General features: G+C 44.1%; 1 protein-coding gene across 3 annotated transcripts in view; it reads left to right on the forward strand.

Annotated features, from left to right (window-relative positions):
• LOC139277132 (contactin-4-like) overlaps positions 1-21,294 on the forward strand; it is a 1,961,053-nt gene that overhangs the window by 1,712,988 nt on the left and 226,771 nt on the right. For 2 of the 3 annotated variants that reach the window (XM_070895154.1, XM_070895155.1), the window contains exon 17: positions 19,220-19,290. The exons of the other annotated variant lie outside the window; for it this stretch is intronic. In XM_070895154.1, the coding sequence (XP_070751255.1) occupies positions 19,220-19,290 (71 nt within the window). The remainder of the gene's footprint in view (positions 1-19,219; positions 19,291-21,294) is intronic. 3 annotated transcript variants of the gene reach the window in all.

The raw sequence follows: 21,294 nt of genomic DNA on the forward strand, positions 1-21,294 counted from the left end.
CTTTGCAAACTTCAGAGTAGCAAAAGTTACTGATGTGTGTTAGCTGATGGCACCATTTGTTCTGATGATTTTTGGACATTTGACCAAGTCAAAACCCATTAGCAGATCAGGCATATATGTGGCAAATGAACTTGATAAATATGAAGTGATGCACTTTGGTAGGAAAAATAGAAACATCACCTGCACTTTCGAAAATAAGAATGGGGCAGAAGAGCAAAGGGAACTCAGGATACAGGTGAACAAATCATTAAAAGCAGGTTGGCAAAGCAATTAAAAATGCTTATTTCTATGGGTATAGAATTCAAAAGTAGTGAAGTTATGTTAAACTTGTATAGGACCCTGGTCAAGCTTCACTTAGGAGGTACTGTGCACAGTTCGTCTCTCCTTACCATAAAAAGGAGATAGAAGCACTGGATAAAGTACAATAAAGATTTACAAGATGGTACCAGAACTTGGAGATGACACCTATCGGGAAAGTTTGAACAGGTTGGAGCTTTTTCCTTTAAGATGTCTTTAAAATGATGAATGGGTTGGACAGGGTCGATGTGGAAAGAATGTTTCTACCCTTGTGAGAGAATCCAAAACTAGAGACCATTAAGACAAGATAGTTACTAATAAATCCAATAGGGAAATAAAGAGAAATCTTTTTACTCAGTGAGTGATTACAATGTGGAACTTGCTACCACAGGAAATAGTGAGACTGTTACGTCTTTAGATGCTCTGATAATGACTCCACGAGGCAGTGTGTCGTACTTGAACTGTAGTGATCTTAGTCCTTTATTAGTTAACTCCAGAGTGAGGATCACACCTGGTGGCCTGCCTTTTATACTAGGCCAGGCACACCTGTACAGGTAACCCACAAGTCTCCCACTGCAGTGCCCTCTTGTGACAGAGACAAATAGCTTAGATGCTTTCAAAAGACAGCATAAGGGAACATAAAGATATGCTGAAAGGCTAAGATGAGGTCAATCGAATGAAAGGAGACTCATGTGGAGTATAAACACCACCACTGACTAATTGGATGGCCTATTTCTGTGCCGTATATTCGATGTAGCATAGAGGCAGACCCAATGCTCGAAGGAAAGCATACCGAGGGCCGTATACCGCACTTCGAGCTGAAACGCGTTCATTATACCTCAAACAGGTTGCCATGAATTAATACAATGGTGAAAATCATGCATATCCAACTTGCATCTCAAAAACAGTTGTTACCAGGTAATTTAACAGTTGAACACTTATTAGAGCCTTTGTTTATTTATGACCGGAATAAATCTAAACTTAAACAAATGTATTGATTTATTTCCAAAATCACTGTAATGATTTATCTGTACTTAAATGTACAGTTATACTGTTTTGCATACAAATAAAATTGCAGGCTTATATGGGGAGAGCAACTGACCTTTATTATAAGCCGATTTCGACACCTATCAGTCTGCAAATCTCATCACAATTCAGTTGAGCATTCTCCTTTGACTTGTATAGACAGAATGTTGCTTGTGGCTTGTTGCAGTGTTGGATTGAAGGTCCCTCTTGGGCTCATTAGAGTTACAGTGCTACCTTCCAACTCAACCTGTACCTTTAATGCTAACCCTGGATTGAAACTTTCACTCTCAGGACAATGGTATATCCCATCTTACTGTCATTTGACATATAATAAGCACACATAAGAAACTTGCAGACTGAGCAAGAATACTTCAGATAAATAATGTAGCAATAGATTCTCTGCCCAAGGAAGCAGTTGAGGCTAGCTCATTGAATGTATTCAAGTCACAGATAGATAGATTTTTGACCAATAAAGGAGTTAAGGGTTATGGGGAGCAGGCGGGTAAGTGAGTCCACGGCCAGATCAGCCATGATCTTGTTGAATGGCGGAGCAGGCTCGAGGGGCTAGATGGCCTACTCCTGTTCCTAATTCTTATTTCTTATGTTTTTATGTTCTAAGAGACTGTTTTGATTGAGATATTATCTCAAAAACAATGGGAGAAGCTTTTTGGGTAAATAACTGAGATGTGACAGATCCCGACCCATCAGCCCGAGGGACTGCTATGATGATGACATCTGTCTGTTAGATTAATAAATGATGGAGGGGCTGAAATTGCCCCAGAAACGGCCTCTGGCCGCCTGAAAGCAGAGATAGATTTCTACCCCGGAGTCTCTGTGATTTAACATTTCCACAATTTTTTTTAAAAGTAGATACGAATGGCAAATTTGAACTTTGAAAGCGGGAGCAAACAAAAAGAATAATATTTTCACAGAGTACATTTAGGGTTTTAACAATGGAAAGAAAAAGCATCCGGGAACACTGTGAGAAGTAATCGACAGATCTCGGCACAACTTCATTGTTCTCACAGCAGACTTTACGTTGAATTTGATAGCAGACAAGTATTTTGCTGATTCCCCCTTGCAGGGGTTGAGTTCTATAAGGGCAAAACATTCCAGTTGAGCAAACACATACATTTTAGAATTAAAAGTTCACTATTCCAGAGAGAATTAAGAACTCATCAGGAAAGGAAAAATGAACTATTGTTGCTCTCTCAAATCACAGAGGGAATAATGAGGTGCAATGTTTTTAGTTCATTTCTGAATAAGCAAACTAATAAGGCATGTAGATTTATGAAATTAATTTTTTGGGCTGATGGGTCAGGATCTGACACACATCAGTTATTTTCCCCAAAAAGCTTCTCCCGATAATATCTCAATCAAAACAGCCTCTTAGCAATCTATTGCTACATTATTTATCTGAAGTATTCTTGCTCAGTTTGCAAGTTTCTTATTTATGGTATTATATGTTAAATGGCTGTTAACAGATAAAGTAATTACATTAGAAATAGTTCTGGAAACAACAGCGCATTTTGTAATGGGTGATGTATTATTGACTGTTATAGGAATTAATGTTAGCTTCAAGTATGTGTGGAATGGCTACTGGTGCCTCGTGTGAATCGCATTCTTAATAACTGTCATTGGCAGGGCTGCAGCTTTAAATAGTGAATAGTCCTTCAGCAGCATAGCTTTCGAAAAGCACACAAAAATATTTAATAAAAATTCCACAGTCCTAGAATTACTTGTGCAGTACAGGGTACCACTATTGCTGACCAGTGGCTCCGTGTCTGCAGAAATACCATTTGTAAAAACTGCAGAGATTCCTTCATATTCAAAATCCACAAAAATGTCTGAATGGAGACCAGAAATGGTTCATAGATTTGTAGGGGAGAACAAAATGTGTATTATTGAAGTGAAGCATTCATCATCATCATAGGCGGTCCCTCGGAATCGAGGAAGACTTGCTTCCACTTTTAAAATGAGTCTTTAGGTGACTGAACAGTCCAATACGAGAGCCACAGTCCCTGTCACAGGTGGGACAGACAGCCGTTGAGGGAAGGGGTGGGTGGGACAGGTTAGCCGCACGCTCCTTCCGCTGCCTGCGCTTGATTTCTGCATGCTCTCGGCGATGAGACTCGAGATGCTCAGCGCCCTCCCAGATGCACTTCCTCCACTTAGGGTGGTCTTTGGCCAGGGACTCCCAGGTGTCGGTGGGGATGTTGCACTTTATCAGGGAGGCTTTGAGGGTGTCCCTGTAACGTTTCCGCTGCCCACCTTTGGCTCGTTTACCGTGAAGGGGTTCCGAGTAGAGCGCTTGCTTTGGGAGTCTTGTGTTGGGCATGTGAATGATGTGGCCTGCCCAGCGGAGCTGATCAAGTGTGGTCAGTGCTTCAATGCTGGGGATGTTGACCTGTTCGAGGACGCTAATGTTGGTGCGTCTGTCCTCCTAGGGGATTTGTAGGATCTTACAAGACTGTTGAATCCCAATCAATATGTGAACTTGTCAGTTTCATCATCTGATCTCAGGAAATGGGTGGAAATAAAATGGAAACTTTAAATGTGTATAATCAACTGATTTGTGACATTGAAGGATATAAGCACTGTACACAGTAGCAATTCAGATTTATACATCTCAGTAATATGAGATCTGAGCAAATTATTGGTAACATGGGATTAAACTTTGCATGTTGCTGCTGAGACTTCCCGATATGTACCTATATAGTCCATGAAGACATCTTGGACATCCCTGCTGTAGCCCATTCTCAGTGATCAACAGGTAGGATCTGTGCACCAAATCTCAAACTAAACTTAAATGAAGGTAATTACAAAGATATGAAGTCAGAGTTGGTTAAAGTGGACTGGGAAAATATATTAAAGGGTATGACTGTGGAAACGCAGTAGCAATCATTTAAGGAGATATTTCATAACTCTCAGCAAAGATTTATTCCAGTGAGAAATAAAGAAGGATGAAGTATCCCTGCCTAACTAAGAAAGTAAAGGCTGGTATCAAATTGAAAAAAAAGGATTAGGGTTAGGGTTACAATGTTGTTAAGGACAGTGGAAGGCCTCACCACGCACCCCGGACTCGCGCTGCTCGAACTGCCGCTCCTCCTCCGACATTGGGCCGTTTGTAGGCCACTCCACACACCCCGGACTCGTGCTGCTCGAACTGCCCTGTGTGAGGGAAGTGTATCCGCCTCCAGCTCCTGACAGACCGCGTTGTGGAATTGGACCTGAGGGTGGATTCACTCTGGAGCATCCACGATGCTGAGAATGACGTGAGTAGCACGTGTAGCGAGTTGATTTTACCGCAGCCAGATAGGGAATGGAAGACCAGTAGGAAGAGCAGTGCAAGGAAGGTAGTGCAGGGGTCCCCTGCGGTCATCCCCCTGCAAAACAGATACACCACTTTGAGTACTGTTGAGGGGATGACTCATCAGGGGAGGGCAGCAGCAGCCAAGTTCATGGCACCGATAGTGATAGGGGATTCAATTCTAAGGGGAATAGATAGGCGTTTCTGCGGCCGCAACCGAGACTCCAGGATGGTATGTTGTCTTCCTGGTGCAAGGGTCAAGGATGTCTCGGAGCGGGTGCAGGACATTCTGAAAAGGGAGAGTGAACAGCCAGTTGTTGTGGTGCACATTGGTACCAACGATATAGGTAATAAAAAAAGGGATGAGGTCCTACGAGACGAATTTAAGGAGCTAGGAGCTAAATTAAAAAGTAGGACCTCAAAAGTAGTAATCTCGGGATTGCTACCAGTGCCACGTGCTAGTCAGAGTAGGAATTGCAGGATAGTCAGATGAATACGTGGCTTGAGCAGTGGTGCAGCAGGGAGGGATTCAGATTCCTGGGGCATTGGAACCGGTTCTGGGGGAGGTGGGACCAGTACAAACCGGACAGTTTGCACCGAGGCAGGACCAGAACCAATGTCCGAGGGGGAGTGTTTGCTAGTGCTGTTGGGGAGGAGTTAAGCTAATATGGCAGGGGGATGGGAACCAATGCAGGGAGACAGAGGAAACAAAATGGAGACAGAAGCAAAAGACAGAAGGGAGATGAGTAAAAGTGGAGGGCAGAGAAACCCAAGGCAAAAAACAAAAAAGGGCCACTGTACAGCAAAATTCTAAAGGGTCAAAGTGTAATAAAAAGGCAAGCCTGAAAGCTCAGTGCCTCAATGCGAGGAGTATTCGGAACCCAGGAGAGGGCTCTGAGCTAGTTAGAGTGGGTGAGAGCTCAGATGAACAGGACCCCAAGAAAGAATGCAAAAGGCAGGAGGCAACAGAGCAGAGTAGCACTGGGGTAAGTGTAAACCACAAGGTGATAGGAAGGGACAATATGTATGAATATAAAAGGGCTGCAGGAGGGGTCAAAACTAAAAATCATGGTTTAAAAACTAGTATTAAAACACTACCTAAACGCACGCAGCATTCGAAATAAAGGAAATGAGTTGACAGCACAAATAATTACAAATGGGTATGATTTGGTGGCCATTACAGAAACATGGTTGCAGGGTGGCCAAGACTGGGAATTAAACATACAGGGGTATCTGACAATTCGGAAAGATAAACAAGAAGGGAAAGGAGGTGGGGTAGCTCTGTTCATAAAGGATGATATCAGGGCAGTTGTGAGAGACGATATTGGCTCTAATGAACAAAATGTTGAATCATTGTGGGTGGAGATTAGAGATAGTAAGGGGAAAAAGTCACTGGTGGGCGTAGTTTATAGGCCCCCAAATAATAACTTCACGGTGGAGCGGACAATAGTCAAGGGAATAATTGAGGCATGTGAAAAAGGAACGGCAGTAATCATGGGGGATTTTAACCTACATATCGATTGGTCAAATCAAATCGCACGGGGTAGCCTTGAGGAGAAATTCATAGAATGCATAAGGGATTGTTTCTTAGAACAATATGTTACAGAACCTACACGGGAGCAAGCTATCTTAGATCTGGTCCTGTGCAATGAGACAGGAATAATAAACAATCTCCTCGTAAAAGATCCTCTCGGAATGAGTGATCACAGTATGGTTGAATTTATAATACAGATTGAGGGTGAGGAAGTAGTGTCTCAAATGAGCGTACAATGCTTAAGCAAAGGGGACTACAGTGGGATGAGGGCAGAGTTGGCTCAAGTAGACTGGGAACACAGACTAAACGGTGGCACAATTGAGGAACAGTGGAGGACTTTTAAGGAGCTCTTTCATGGTGCTCAACAAAAATATATTCCAGTGAAAAAGAAGGGCGGTAAGAGAAGGGATAACCAGCCGGTGATAACCAAGGAAATAAAGGAGAGTATCAAATTAAAAACCAATGCGTATAAGGTGGCCAAGGTTAGTGAGAAACTAGAAGATTGGGAAAATTTTAAACGGCAGCAAAGAATGACTAAGAAAGCAATAAAGAAAGGAAAGATAGATTACGAAGGTAAACTTGCGCAAAACATAAAAACAGATAGTAAAAGCTTTTACCGATATATAAAACGGAAAAGAGTGACTAAAGTAAATGTTGGTCCCTTAGAAGATGAGAAGGGGGATTTAATAATGGGAAATGTGGAAATGGCTGAGACCTTAAACAATTATTTTGCTTCGGTCTTCACAGTGGAAGACACAAAAACCATGCCAAAAATTGCTGGTCACAGGAATGTGGGAAGGGAGGACCTTGAGACAATCACTATCACTAGGGGGGTAGTGCTGGACAGGCTAATGGGACTCAAGGTAGACAAGTCCCCTGGTCCTGATGAAATGCATCCCAGGGTATTAAAAGAGATGGCGGAAGTTATAGAAGATGCATTCGTTATAATCTACCAAAATTCTCTGGACTCTGGGGAGGTACCAGCGGATTGGAAAGCAGCTAATGTAACGCCTCTGTTTAAAAAAGGGGGCAGACAAAAGGCAGGTAACTATAGGCCGGTTAGTTTAACATCTGTAGTGGGGAAAATGCTTGAAGCTATCATTAAGGAAGAAATAGCGGGACATCTAGATAGGAATAGTGCAATCAAGCAGACGCAACATGGCTTCATGAAGGGGAAATCATGTTTAACTAATTTACTGGAATTCTTTGAGGATATAACGAGCATGGTGGATAGAGGTGTACTGATGGATGTGGTGTATTTAGATTTCCAAAAGGCATTCGATAAGGTGCCACACAAAAGGTTACTGCAGAAGATAAAGGTACGCGGAGTCAGAGGAAATGTATTAGCATGGATCGAGAATTGGCTGGCTAACAGAAAGCAGAGAGTCGGAATAAATGGGTCCTTTTCAGGTTGGAAATCGGTGGTTAGTGGTGTGCCACAGGGATCGGTGCTGGGACCACAACTGTTTACAATATACATAGATGACCTGGAAGAGGGGACAGAGTGTAGTGTAACAAAATTTGCAGATGACACAAAGATTAGTGGGAAAGCGGGTTGTGTAGAGGACACAGAGAGGCTGCAAAGAGATTTAGATAGGTTAAGCGAATGGGCTAAGGTTTGGCAGATGGAATACAATGTCGGAAAATGTGAGGTCATCCACCTTGGGGAAAAAAAACAGTAAAAGGGAATATTATTTGAATGGAGAGAAATTACAACATGCTGAGGTGCAGAGGGACCTGGGGGTCCTTGTGCATGAATCCCAAAAAGTTAGTTTGCAGGTGCAGCAGGTAATCAGGAAGGCGAATGGAATGTTGGCCTTCATTGCGAGAGGGATGGAGTACAAAAGCAGGGAGGTCCTTCTGCAACTGTGCAGGGTATTGGTGAGGCCGCACCTGGAGTACTGTGTGCAGTTTTGGTCACCTTACTTAAGGAAGGATATACTAGCTTTGGAGGGGGTACAGAGACGATTCATGAGGCTGATTCCGGAGATGAGGGGGTTACCTTATGATGATAGATTGAGTAGACTGGGTCTTTACTCGTTGTAGTTCAGAAGGATGAGGGGTGATCTTATAGAAACATTTAAAATAATGAAAGGGACAGACAAGATAGAGGCAGAGAGGTTGGTTCCACTGGTCGGGGAGACTAGAACTAGGGGGCACAGCCTCAAAATACGGGGGAGGCAATTTAAAACTGAGTTGAGAAGGTATTTCTTCTCCCAGAGGGTTGTGAATCTGTGGAATTCTCTGCCCAAGGAAGCAGTTGAGGCTAGCTCATTGAATGTATTCAAGTCACAGATAGATAGATTTTTAACCAATAAGGGAATTAAGGGTTATGGGGAGCGGGCGGGTAAGTGGAGCTGAGTCCACGGCCAGATCAGCCATGATCTTGTTGAATGGCAGAGCAGGCTCGAGGGGCTAGATGGCCGACTCCTGTTCCTAATTCTTATGTTCTTATATGTTCTTATAAGGCCAGAGGATTAGGAATTTTTTAGAAATCAGCAAAGGATGACTAAAAAATAATAAAGACAGAGAAGCTAGCATATGAGAGTAAATTAGCAAGAAAAATAAAATCACAGTGAGAGCTTCTACAGGTATATAAAAAGGAAACGAGTGGCGAAAGTAAACGTTGGTCCCTTAGAGGATTGGACTGGAGAATTAACAATGGGAAAGAGGGAAAATTAAAAAAAGAAGGCAGAAAGAAAGCATGAAACTATAGACCAGTTAGCCTAACATCTGTCGTTGGAAAAATGTTGGAATCCATTATTAAGGAAGCAGTAACAGGACATTTGGAGAAGCATAATTCAATCAAGCAGAGTCAGCATGGTTTTATGAAAGAGAACTCGTGTTTGACACATTTGCTGGAGTTCTTTGAGGATGTAACGAGCAGGGAGGATACGGGGGAACCAGTGGATGTGGTGTATTTAGATTTCCAGAAGGCATTCGATAAGGTGCCACGTAAAAGGTTACTGCACAAGTTAAAAGTTCACGGAGTTGGGGGTAATATATTAACATGGAGAGAGGATTGGCTAACTAACAGAAAGCAGAGAGCCGGGATAAACGGTACATTTTATGTTGGCAAACAGTAACTAGTGTGGTGCCGCTGGGATTGGTGCTGGGGCCTCATCTATTTACAATCGATATTAATGATTTGGATGAAGGGACCGAGTGTAATGTAGCCAAATTTGCTGATGATACAAAGATAAATGGGAAAGCAAGCAGGCTGAATGAGTGGGCAAAAATTTGGCAGATGGACTATAATGTGGGAATATGTGAGGTTATCCACTTTGGTAGGAGAAACAAAAAAAGCAAATTATTATTTAAATGGGGAGCAATTACAAAATGCTGTAGTACAGAGGAATCTGGGGGTTCTTGTACATGAAATACAAAAAGTTAGCATGCAGGTACAGCAAGTAATCACGAAATTGATATTGCAAGGGGAATGGAGTATAAAAGTAGGGAAGTCCTGCTCCAACTAAACAGGATATTGGTGAGGCCACACCTGGAGTATTGTGTACAGTTTTGGTCTCCTTATTTAAGGAAGGATATATTTGCATTGGAGGCAATTCCTAACATAAGACCATAAGAAATAGGAGCAGGAGTAGGCCATATGGCCTCTCGAGCCTGCTCCGCCATTTAATATGATCTTGGCTGATCCGATCATAGACTCAGGTCCACTTTCCTGCCTGCTCCCTATAACCCCTTATTCCCTTATTGGTTCAGAAACTGTCTATCTCTGTCTTAAATTTAATCAATGTCCCGGCTTCCACAGCTCTTTGAGGCAGTGAATTCCACAGATTTACAACCCTCTGAGAAAAGAAATTTCTCCTCATCTCAGTTTTAAATGGGCGGCCCTTTATTCTACGATTATGTCCCTTAGTTCTAGTCTTCCCCTCAGTGGATATATTCTCTCTGCATCCACCTTGTCAAGCCCCCTCATAATCTTATACGCTTTGATAAGATCATCTCTCAATCTTCTGAATTCCAATGAGTAGAGGCCCAACCTACTCAACCTTTCCTCATAAGTCAACCCTCTCATCTCTGGATTCAACCAAGTGAGCCTTCTCTGAACTACCTCCAAAGCAAGTATATCCTTTCGTAAATATGGAAACCAAAACTGCACGCAGTATTCCAGGTGTGGCCTCACTAGTATCCTGTATAACTGTAGCAAGACTTCCCTGCTTTTATACTCCATCTCCTTTGCAATAAAGGCCAAGATTCCATTGGCCTTCCTGATCACTTGCAGTACCTGCATACTAACCTTTTGTGTTTCATGCACAAGGACCCCCAGGTTCCACTGTACTGCGGCACTTTGCAATCTTTCTCCATTTAAATAATAACTTGCTCTTTGATTTTTTCTGCCAAAGTGCATGACCTCACACTTTCCAACATTATACTCCATCTGCCAAATTTTTGCCCACTCACTTAGCCTGCATATGTCCTTTTGCAGATTGCTTTTCCTCACACATTGCTTTTCCTCCCATCTTTGTAACATCAACAAAGTTGGCTACGTTACACTCAGTCCCTTCTTCCAAGTTGTTAAAATAGATTGTAAATAGTTGGGGTCCCAGCACTGATCCCTGCGGCACCCCACTAGTTACTGATTGCCAACCAGAGAATGAACCATTTATCTCGACTTTCTGTTTTCTGTTCGTTCAGAGAAGGTTTTCAAGGTTGATTCCTGAGATGAAGGAGTTGTCATATGAAGAAAGTTGGAGTAGGTTGGACATATACTCCTTGATCTTATTGAAACACATGTGATTTTGAGGGGGCTCGGCAGGGTAGATGCAGAGTGGATCTTTGCCCTCATGCTGGAATCTAGAACTAGGGGACATAGTCTCAGAATAAGGGGTCGCCCATTTAAAACTGAGATGAGGAGGAATTTCTTCTCTCAGAGGGTTGTAAATCTGTGGAATTAGCTGCCCCAGCGAGCTGTGGAGGCTGGGTCATTGAATATATTTAAGGAGGAGATACAGAATTTTGTCAGATAAGGGAGTCCAGGATTATGGGGAGCAGGCAGGGACGTGGAGTTGAGGCCTGGATCAGATCAGCCTTGTTCGTATTAAATGGCGGAGCAGGCTTGAGGGGCCGAATGGCCTACTTCTGCTCCTATTTCTTATGTTCTTATGTTCTTAAATATCATTGATAACTAATAAATCCTTCTTGCTCAGGATTTTCAAGGCAGCGTATAATTAATAAAAACTCTATTTTTCTGATCTATAAGATGCAAGGACTCTTGAAAAACATTCATTTAGATGTTAATATAGTGCAAAATTTACCGACTTCACTCTCTGGAAATTGTCCTCCAGCTATAATTACGTAAAAATTATTAAATTAGTCAAAAGAATATTCAACTTCCAGTACTTTGAAGAACTGAGCTTCAGTTGGCACCAAAATTAATGCATTATCTTTTTTTAAATTATGCTTTTTCATTCGGCATAGACCTTCTCCAGTGCTCTGACCGTTAAAAATCAAAATCAGCACTGAAGTGCCCTTAGCTGCTTCAAAAACAACTCTGGGTCAACAATGAGCTCCCCTTAATTGGTATGAATCGAAGAGCGCCCTTACGTCCTGCATTCCAGTTCATGGTGAACAGAAATTCCCCAGTTGATTCTTTACTCAACGACAAGACTGGTGCTAAGCCCCTCCGAACTACTGTGATATCATCCAACCTTCACAGGACTCCAGTATTTGAACTTACCGGACGGACCCTAAATTCTTTGGTCGGGACAACGAGAGAGGGGGAGAAGCGCAGGGGCACACTGGTGCAGAAAGAAGACTCCAGATAGAGCCAATGACAGGGCGAGAGAGCATGAAGATACCCCCGTAAGGGAATTAATTTTGGATGTACGCTAGTACAGTTCCACATGAGCAGGGAGAAAGCGAGAATCATGACTACACATTGGGACACACACATCAAGATAGTGAATCACAGAGACATGCACTCCCCTCCCTTAGGCTCTTGGGGTTTCTGCTCCCTGTCTGTGGGGATCAAAAACAAATCTCCTGCTCTCTGCGGAGCTTCAGTGACCAATGAGACAATATAAACATTTGTCCTTTTGGTGGAAAAATTGAGAGGTTTGCCTTATATGTGAGTAGATAGCAGTCAAACAGACACACAAGAAAGAGAGAACCACAGATACACACAGGGACAGTGTTTTTAGTCATTTATTACAAAGGAGGGGATATACCGCACAAGCCCCCAGCCTGCGAGCACCATCGGAGCAGGCCGGGGAGTGGAAGGAACAGCGTGGCGGTGTTCCACTCCAGGGAGCAGCACGTGCTGGAGTAGGGGAACAACGGCAGTGAAGAGTGATGTCATCAAGGTACAGGTCGGTGATTGGAGCGTGGGCAGGTACAGCAGGAGCGGCGAGGTCGGGGCGAAGGAGCGGCGAGAGATTGTAGAGGGAAGTGACCATGGCCCAGGAGAGGCGCGAGTTCGGGGCCCAGGAAAGGCGAGGGCCCAGGGGCAGCACGGGCCCAGCCCACACTGCGATATGTGTGCACTAGGTCCATGCAGCAGAGCTGGTCTCCAGTTGTCTTGGTTAATCCTTGCCACTGGACCAAGACCTAGCTCTGTCAAGCCCGTGTGGTGGCTGGTGTGCAACGGCCACCACACGTTATAAAAATCCACGCACAGGCCTCTTCCACCCTTCAGGATGTAGTTCGGGACCGGGAATAGTGGGTCCTTCATTGAAACACCTGTGAACTTTTTGACATGGAAGCAAGTCATCCTCGATTCGAGGGACTGCCTGTGATGATGAAAACATATAAAAATAAAATAACTTTATTTCAGAGTTTCTGGTTTTGCTCCAAAAAAAGAGGTTCCAGAAGAGGTCCAACAAACTCAATTTGGATATAGGTGGTGATAAAAGAGAGGGAGAGAGTTGGGACAAAAAAAGAGTGTAGCATACAGAGGCCAAAGCTCGGAGATTAAAGATAGAAAATAATTCAGAAAATAAAAGAAGAATGAGAGGGTTAGGAAGCAAAGAAAAAATATATAAATATATATATGTATATGCCCCAAAACTTCTGGTAGGGCGATTCTACCACCAGATGAGTGGTGCAGCTGGCCCAAGGTCTGCCTGAGTGGACAACACAGGCCTTGTCCAATATTACGAGAACCGAGCCATTACTAAAAGCGGGATGGGCACATTGCACGAGTAGGGGTGCGTCCTTGGTGTCCACCCCAATTAGCCAACAGGAAAATCAGAGCAGAAAGGTTCGGAGAGAGGAAGTGGAGAAAGCCAGTGGCACTCAGAGTAAGCTCCAGTTCTGCTCCAATAGCAGCCAGCAGGGCCATTACTGGGGTTAAGGCTTTCCCCTTTGGGATTAAATGGTCTCTGAGTGCAGGATATCCGGGCATGGTAGCCTCAGCGTCACGTCAACTCTCAGCTGGCAAGAGTTACACTGGAGCCACCCCAGAAAATACTTAATGCAATTCCCAGGGTAAACATAAGAAATAGGAACAGGAGTAGACCATACGGCCCCTCGAGCCTGCTCCACCATTCAATAAGATCATGGCTGATCTGATCATGGACTCAGCTCCACTTCCCTGCCCGCTCCACATAACCGCTTATTCCCTTTTTGTTTAAGAAACTGTCAATTTCTGTCTTAAATTTATTTAATGTCCCAGCTTCCAAGCTCTCTGAGGCAGCGAATTTCACAAATTTACAATCCTTTGAGAGAAGAAATTTCTCCTCATCTCTGTTTTAAATGGGCGGTCCCTTATTCTAAGATCATGCCCTCCAGTTCTAATCTCTCCCACCAGTGGAAACATCCTCTCTGCATTCACCTTGTCAAGCCCCCTCATAATCTTATACGTTTCTATAAGATCACCTCTCATTCTTCTGAATTCCAATGAGTAGAGGCCCAACCTACTCAACCTTTCCTCATAAGTCAACCCCCTCATCCCCGGAATCAACCGAGTGAACCTTCTCTGAACTGCCTCCAAAGCAAGTATATCCTTTCGTAAATATGGAAACCAAAACTGCACGCAGTATTCCAGGTGTGGCCTCACCAATACATTATATAGCTGTAATAAGATTTCCTCACTTTTATACTCCATCTCCTTTGCAACAAAGGCCAAGATACCATTGGTCTTCCTGATCACTTGCTGTACCTGCATACTATCCTTTTGTGTTTCATGCACAAGAAAGTCTCCCAGACATGGCAACCCGATGTGGGGATTGGGCAGTCCTCCCACCCCACCCCCGTTCCCCTCCCCCTCCCCTCCCGTCCCCCTCCCCCAAACCCCCCCCCGGCACCATAAATTAGCAGAATGGAAAATACAGGGTGGAATTTTTATGCAAATGGGTCCCACCTTATTCATCCTTAATAGCAGTTTTGTCCCTGTTTCACCCAGGCACTAATTGCAACTTGGGGTTCTTTAAATATTTATGGAGACTGAAGTGTTGTAATTGTTTTTTGTGACCATTAATTAATTTTGTCATGTGTGAATTGATTTGAGTAAGAGGCTCCATCATCAGTGGGCTCAAAAAAGCACACATTATATGTACAGCCTATGAGCCGGCCTATGAGCTGCAATTCCTTTCTTGCTTTTGCTGTGCAATTGTGAAGTTCCTGTGGCACTTTGTTTTTAAGCCCTGGATTTCAAGCTGACAGGGTTAGATGAAGTAGGGTGGGAGGAGACTCGTGCGGAGTGTAAACTGACAGAGACCAGTCGGACCAAATGTCCTGTTTCTGTGCTGTAAATTCTGTGCAATTTAATGTTTTTATTTTTTCTGTAGAATCCCTTTGACAATATCATCATCATCATAGGCAGTCCCTCGGAATCGAGGAAGACTTGCTTCCACTCCTGAAGTGAGTCCTTTGGTGTCTGAACAGTCCAATACGACAGCCACAGACTCTGTCACAGGTGGGACAGATAGTCGTTGAGGGAAGGGGTGGGTGGGACTGGTTTGCCGCACGCTCCTTCCGCTGCCTGCGCTTGGCCTCTTCACGCTCTTTGCGTTGAGATTCAAAGAGCTCAACGCCCTCCCGGATGCACTTTCTCCACCTCGGGCGGTCTTCGGCCAGGGACTCCCAGGTGTCAGTGGTGATGTCGCACTTTATCAGGGAGGCTTTCAGGGTGTCCCTGTAACGTTTCCGCTGCCCACCTTTGGCTCATTTGCCGTGAAGGAGCTCCACATAGAGCGCTTGCTTTGGGAGTCTCGTGTCTGGCATGTGAATGATGTGGCCTGCCCAGCGAAGCTGATCGAGTGTGGTCAGTGCTTCAATGCTGGGGATGTTAGCCTGGACAAGGACACCTGTCCTCCCAGAGGATTTGCAGGATCTTGCGGAGACATCGTTGGTGATATATCTCCAGCGACTTGAGGTGTCTTCTGTACATCGTCCATGCCTCTGATCCATACAGGAGGGCGGGTATTACTACAGCCCTGTAGACCATGAGCTTGGTGACAATTTTGAGGGCCTGGTCTTCAAACACTCTTTTCCTCAGGTGGCCGAAGGCTGCACTGGCGCACTGGAGGCGATGTTGAATCTCCGCATCAATGTCTGCCTTTGTTGACAAGAGGCTCCCGAGATATGGGAAGTGGTCCACGTTGTCGAGGGCCGCGCCGTGTTCAAGGTTCTGCTGGAGAAAGATTTTCTTCTTATGTTGATGGTTTGCCTTTTTTGAGAAAATGACATGAAAGGCAGTGATGGTTGTCATTAATTATTTAACAAAATATTAGAGTTAAGCTGTATTATGCTAGTTTCTCGTTTTACAATTTTGTCGATTCAATAAATGTTGCAGTAGGTTGTAAAATTAATACATAAAAGTCTTGGTAATTGCTCAGAAGAAAAGCCCACATAATGAGTAGTCTGAGCTTCTTAGACTTGATGGATGTGGTCAGAAGTGCTTATCAAATATAAATGCATGCATTCTGTGGTTTTGTAACAGAGTTTTGAAGTGTGGCTCAATATGTTAGGGTGGGGCACCTGTCTAAAGTACATGAAACATGTTCCCTCTAGTCTCCTCCACCTGTACTCTCTCTATCCGATTGCTGTGTTTTGCTGAGCTCCCTCTGTCTCAGGCCCATTTCTTTTCAACCAGCTTGCTGCTCCACCAGCACTTGTACCCCTACTTGAATTTATTTAGGGGAGCCTTTTAGGGGCTCCTTGTGTCCTAGCCGAACCCCAATAATTACCTAGTGCCTTTAACGTTACCCTGATCCTGCCTGCACCAAACCCTCCTTAGCCTTAATAAGCTGGTGACTAAGACTGTGAAAAATAACTCTGTTCAGACTTCATGCCACGTATGCATTTGCTTTGAGGAACTTTTTAAAACTTTTCCATCGTTGCCAAGTTCAGGAATAGGAGCTTCAATGTTTATAATATGGATCTTGGTTCTCTAAATGACCTGATTCTATTTGATGGAACTGTTTTAAGACAGGATCTTATTGCCATGTTACAACAATAACAAATACACAAGAACCAAGTACGCTGATTGTGCAACATGTCCAAGCACTCTAGGGGCCCAGTTTTCCCCAACCCCATTTTTCGGCATACTTACCCTAAATGCGCCGACTTTGCACGCTGGAAACGGCACCGAAAAAAAGTGGCCCCATCCTGCCCGCTCTGCCGAGTCTCCCGTGTCCTAGCGCGGTGTACATAGTGCAGTGGGAGGGGGGGCAGAGCAACAGCCCAGCGCAGAAAACACTGCCGGCAGCTGCGCGCATGCTCAGTGAAGTCTGCGCGCATGCTCCTCGCCCTCCCAGCATGTCCTGCGGGCTGTGAGCAGGACCCGATGCTCGCAGCCCCTATCCCCGGCCGAAGGGACGCCCCGATCTTCGCCGCACCCTATCCCCGGCAGAGTGGCCTCCCGCACCGGCCAACTGGCTCGCTGACTTCCCGGGCCGAGGTGGGACTTGAGTTTTATTTTTTATTTATTGATGGTTTTGCTTTGTTTAGTGAAGAAAGTTTTTTAGTGGGGGGGGCGGGGGGGGGGGCGCGGTGGCGGGGGTGGGGGTGGGGGGGGGCCGGAGGAGCTGGAGGAGGAGAGTTTTGATGGCGGGGGGGGTACTTTAAAAAAAAAACTTGTTTCTGGCATAAAGGTAGGACTTCTATTTTTTACTTGTTATTGATTGATTGCTTATTATTTTTTGTGCTTTGTTTAGTGTTTTGTAAGTCTTGGAGCTTTAAATGTACTAACCTGCGCCGATTTCTTAACTGCCCGCATTGTTTTTCAGAGCTGGCCACATACACTGACCTAAGTTGATTTGGAGTAAGTTTTTGCTGCCCAAAGTGGCATAAATGGCCAAAACTGGTGTAAATGACTGGGAATGCCCCCTTTTGAAAAAAAAACTCAACTAAAAAAAATCGTACCTAACTGAGTTACTCTGGAGCAAGTTTATTGGGGAAAATGACGTTTTTTAACTTGCACCAGAAAAACCAACTTACTCCAAAAAAATTGGAGCGAGTCATGGCCAAAGTTGGGCTAGTTCCCCAGTCAACAAGCAAGCATAATGCTGAACTATATATCCAAAACTGTATGTTATAAGTAGCCTTTATAGTTGAGAACAATCTGTGGCCCATCAATAATGTCATCAATGATATATTCACCAAACAGTGAAGATGAGCAATATTACAACTGAGGCTACACTCCATTTGGGTTGAGAGATGCAGATCAGATTTATGCTAAAGTACACCTTATCCTTTCTAAGCAGCTGTTCATTATTATTGGCTCACAGCCCTAAACCTAATCAGTCAAAAGGAACGGAAGACGAACCAACAGCCAGGGCTATCCCACCAATTTCTCTGCTCCTGAGCACCTACAGAAACCAAGTACTTCCTAAAATCAATGTCTAATTAATCCTTGATTCACTCTTCCTGCCCCGAATAAAACTGGATCCTGATTCTGCCAACATCAGTCAAATGTATAGAATTATTGAAGACATTTATTGTGTGTATATGCAAATGTCATGCATATGGAGGAAGTGCAACCGGGAGGGCGCTGAGCACCTCGAGTCTCATCGCCGAGAACATGCAGAAACCAAGCGCAGGCAGCGGAAGGAGCGTGCGGCAAACCAGTCCCACCCACCCTTTCCCTCAACGACTATCTGTCCCACCTGTGACAGGGACTGTGGTTCTCATATTGGACTGTTCAGCCACCTCAGGACTCATTGTAAGAGTGGAAGCAAGATTCCGAGGGACTGCCTAGGATGGAAGATGATGCTGCAAGGTGCAACACAGCAGAGTTCAAACAGCACCCAAATGTGCTCGACAAGCCCAGTCCATCTGATCCATGCAGCCTCGGCACTGCAGCTCTATTTCTGCTTGTATCTCGTTCCCACTGGTTTTTCCTGTTTGAATTTTGTGGGTCCAGTGATTTGTAAAAAGGATGTTTTTAGTGTTGTTACCTCATAAATCCTAATTCAGAACACCAAAATTAGTTCAAGGTATATGTTAATTAATGGTCCACAAAGGTAGCAAGAGAGGAAACCCAGTTGTAATGTGCCATCAGAAAACCTGTAGCAGTAGGTCATCACCTTGCTGCCTGGGCATAACACTGACACTGCAGATTGGCTGACTATTATGGAAACAGTCTGGATTTTATTTCCGTTGATGTTGGGTGGTTTCTATAAAGAGCAGTCTTACAGCTGGGCTTCCCACCCCATAATCTTGTTTCATTTTTGTTTTTTGTGTTTATTCAATAAAAAATCTCCTGTAACATTAGACAACAAAGTAAATCCTTCTGCATTTGCTCCTGTTGTTGTGCCACTTAAAATAATAAGAGGCTACATTTTTGAACTACTTTTATATATCAGCCATACTAATTAGATTTTGCCAGCAGCACTGTCGTATACTGTGTATTCACATGGTGAAGAATAGTAATGAGGTTGAAGTTAAAGGTTCTGGATATTAATAAACACAAATTCCATGACTAAAAATAACCCAGGTTATGAATATTGCATGGTTTACACTTCTGCGTTCACCTGGGAACATCGGACATCTGGAGTACTTGGTTCATTAAGAAATGGATTGCGTTATTTATTTGCTGCATTCAGATTTCCTGTCTTCTAAAGTTACCCATTCTTTTTGTTTCCTTACAGTTCCTGAAGTGGGTCCAGCTAATGTTAAAGGGGGCGATGGTAGTCGGTCTGAACTGGTCATAACTTGGGAGGTAAGCTCGATGTACCATCACTAAGTTCATTTTCAGAAGTAGAGCCATGCAAGAAAATGCATAACCATTGAAATATGAGACTAAATGAGAGATCCAAAACTACTGGACAGAGTTAGACACAATAATATATAAAGCAAAGAAAAATACTGGATAATGATAACATTTAATTTTGCCCAATGATCCTAAACCCAGCTCCATATTTTACACACAAGCATTCAGAAAGAAGGCCAGTAAAAGCCCCATTGAGCCCATGCCATCCAGTTAATAGTGCAACCTGTCAGACCATCCATTTATATCCAAGCAATGTTGTCTTCTTGGAAAGGCCAATAAAAGAGCAAAAACTGTGGTCAATTCAGGGAAATCTCTGGGACATTCCTCTCCAACTCTCTCAAGCAATTGAGCAAGCTGAAGAGTGCAGTAGCCCGTGATATTACATTCTCAACCAGTGAACAATTTGCCTCCAGTATCTGGAAATACCCTTTTCTCAAGAATTTATCAAGTCCTCTTTCAAAGGACGATGGTGACTTTATACTTACCACATACCTTGGCAGTTTCTTCCAGTGGGCAAATAGCTCTTAAAAATATACTACCAGGCATCCAGCCAAACTCATTACCAACAACTTTTATAGATCTAAGCTTTTGTCATAAGCACATAAGAACATAAGAAATAGGAGCAGGAGTAGGCCATATGGTCCCTCGAGCCTGCTCTGCCATTTTATAAGATCATGGCTGGTCTGATCATGGACTCAGCTCCACTTCCCTGCCCGCTCCCCATAACCCCTTTTTCCCTTATCGGTGTCCATCTCTGTCTTAAATTTATTCAATGAGCCAGCTTCCACAGCTCTCTGAGGCAGCGAATTCCACAGATTTACAACCCTCTGAGAGAAGAAATTTCTCCTCGTCTCAGTTTTAAATGGGCGGCCCCTTATTCTAAGATCATGCCCTCTAGTTCTAGTCTCCCCCATCAGTGGAAACATCCTCTTTGCATCCACATTGTCAAGCCCCCTCATAATCTTATACATTTCGATAAGATCACCTCTCATTCTTCTGAATTCTAATGAGCAGAGGCTCAACCTACATCTCTCTCCATTCCAAATAACCTATTCAACTCGATGGTATTTAATCCCTTCAACCATTTTTTTAAAAATCAATCATATCGGCTCAACATCTCTGTTTCTCCAAAATCAATTACCCTAATTTTTGGAATCTCATAACCAACTTGTCTCCTGGTCACTCTCCTCTGCAGCCTCTTCAAATCCCCAGTATCCTTTACCATGCGTGGGGATCCGAACTGAACGCAATAAAATTCAGTTGGTGCCAATTATGTTGAAAACAGAAACACAATCACTGATCCTAATGGAAATTAATTGTTTCCTATCTGTTCTTTTCTGTCATTCATCTCAATTTCAATTACAGACACTCACCCAGAAGCTCTGGAGGGAAGTTGAACCCGCTACCCCCTGCCCCAGCCACCCCACCCCCCACCTACCCCCCCCGCCGCCAGCCTGTCTGGCCCCCAACCCCTCCCAAACACTTACCTTAGTGCCAGGGAGCGTCCACTCGGGATCCCAGCACACCCGAAATTCCACCCTGCCTGCTGGCCACGGGTTCGGACAGGAGATCAATGCTGATCATGTACATGATCCCCGGGAGCTGGAATCTCCTGAGCCTCACACTGCGGTGGGCTGGACGGATCCCCAGCTGCACCAATCCCGCTCATCCTTAAAGTCGTCCCCTCAATATTTTGTCAATAAAATTGCTGAGGGCGTGTTTTGTGCCTGAGATGTTGACTCTCACATGTGTCCTTATGCGAAGCAGCCTGCTTGGGGACCGGCCTGGGTTCACAAGACCTTCGACATAGTGGCAGGACGATCTTCAGGCAGCCTATTGCTGGATGCCAATCCCGGAAATTCACTGCAGCTAAAAACATAGAAACATAGAAACATAGAAAATAGGTGCAGGAGTAGGCCATTCGGCCCTTCTAGCCTGCACCGCCATTCAATG

The sequence above is a fragment of the Pristiophorus japonicus genome, chromosome 12 (genome assembly GCF_044704955.1).
Source record: "Pristiophorus japonicus isolate sPriJap1 chromosome 12, sPriJap1.hap1, whole genome shotgun sequence".
Taxonomy (NCBI): Eukaryota; Metazoa; Chordata; class Chondrichthyes; family Pristiophoridae; genus Pristiophorus; species Pristiophorus japonicus.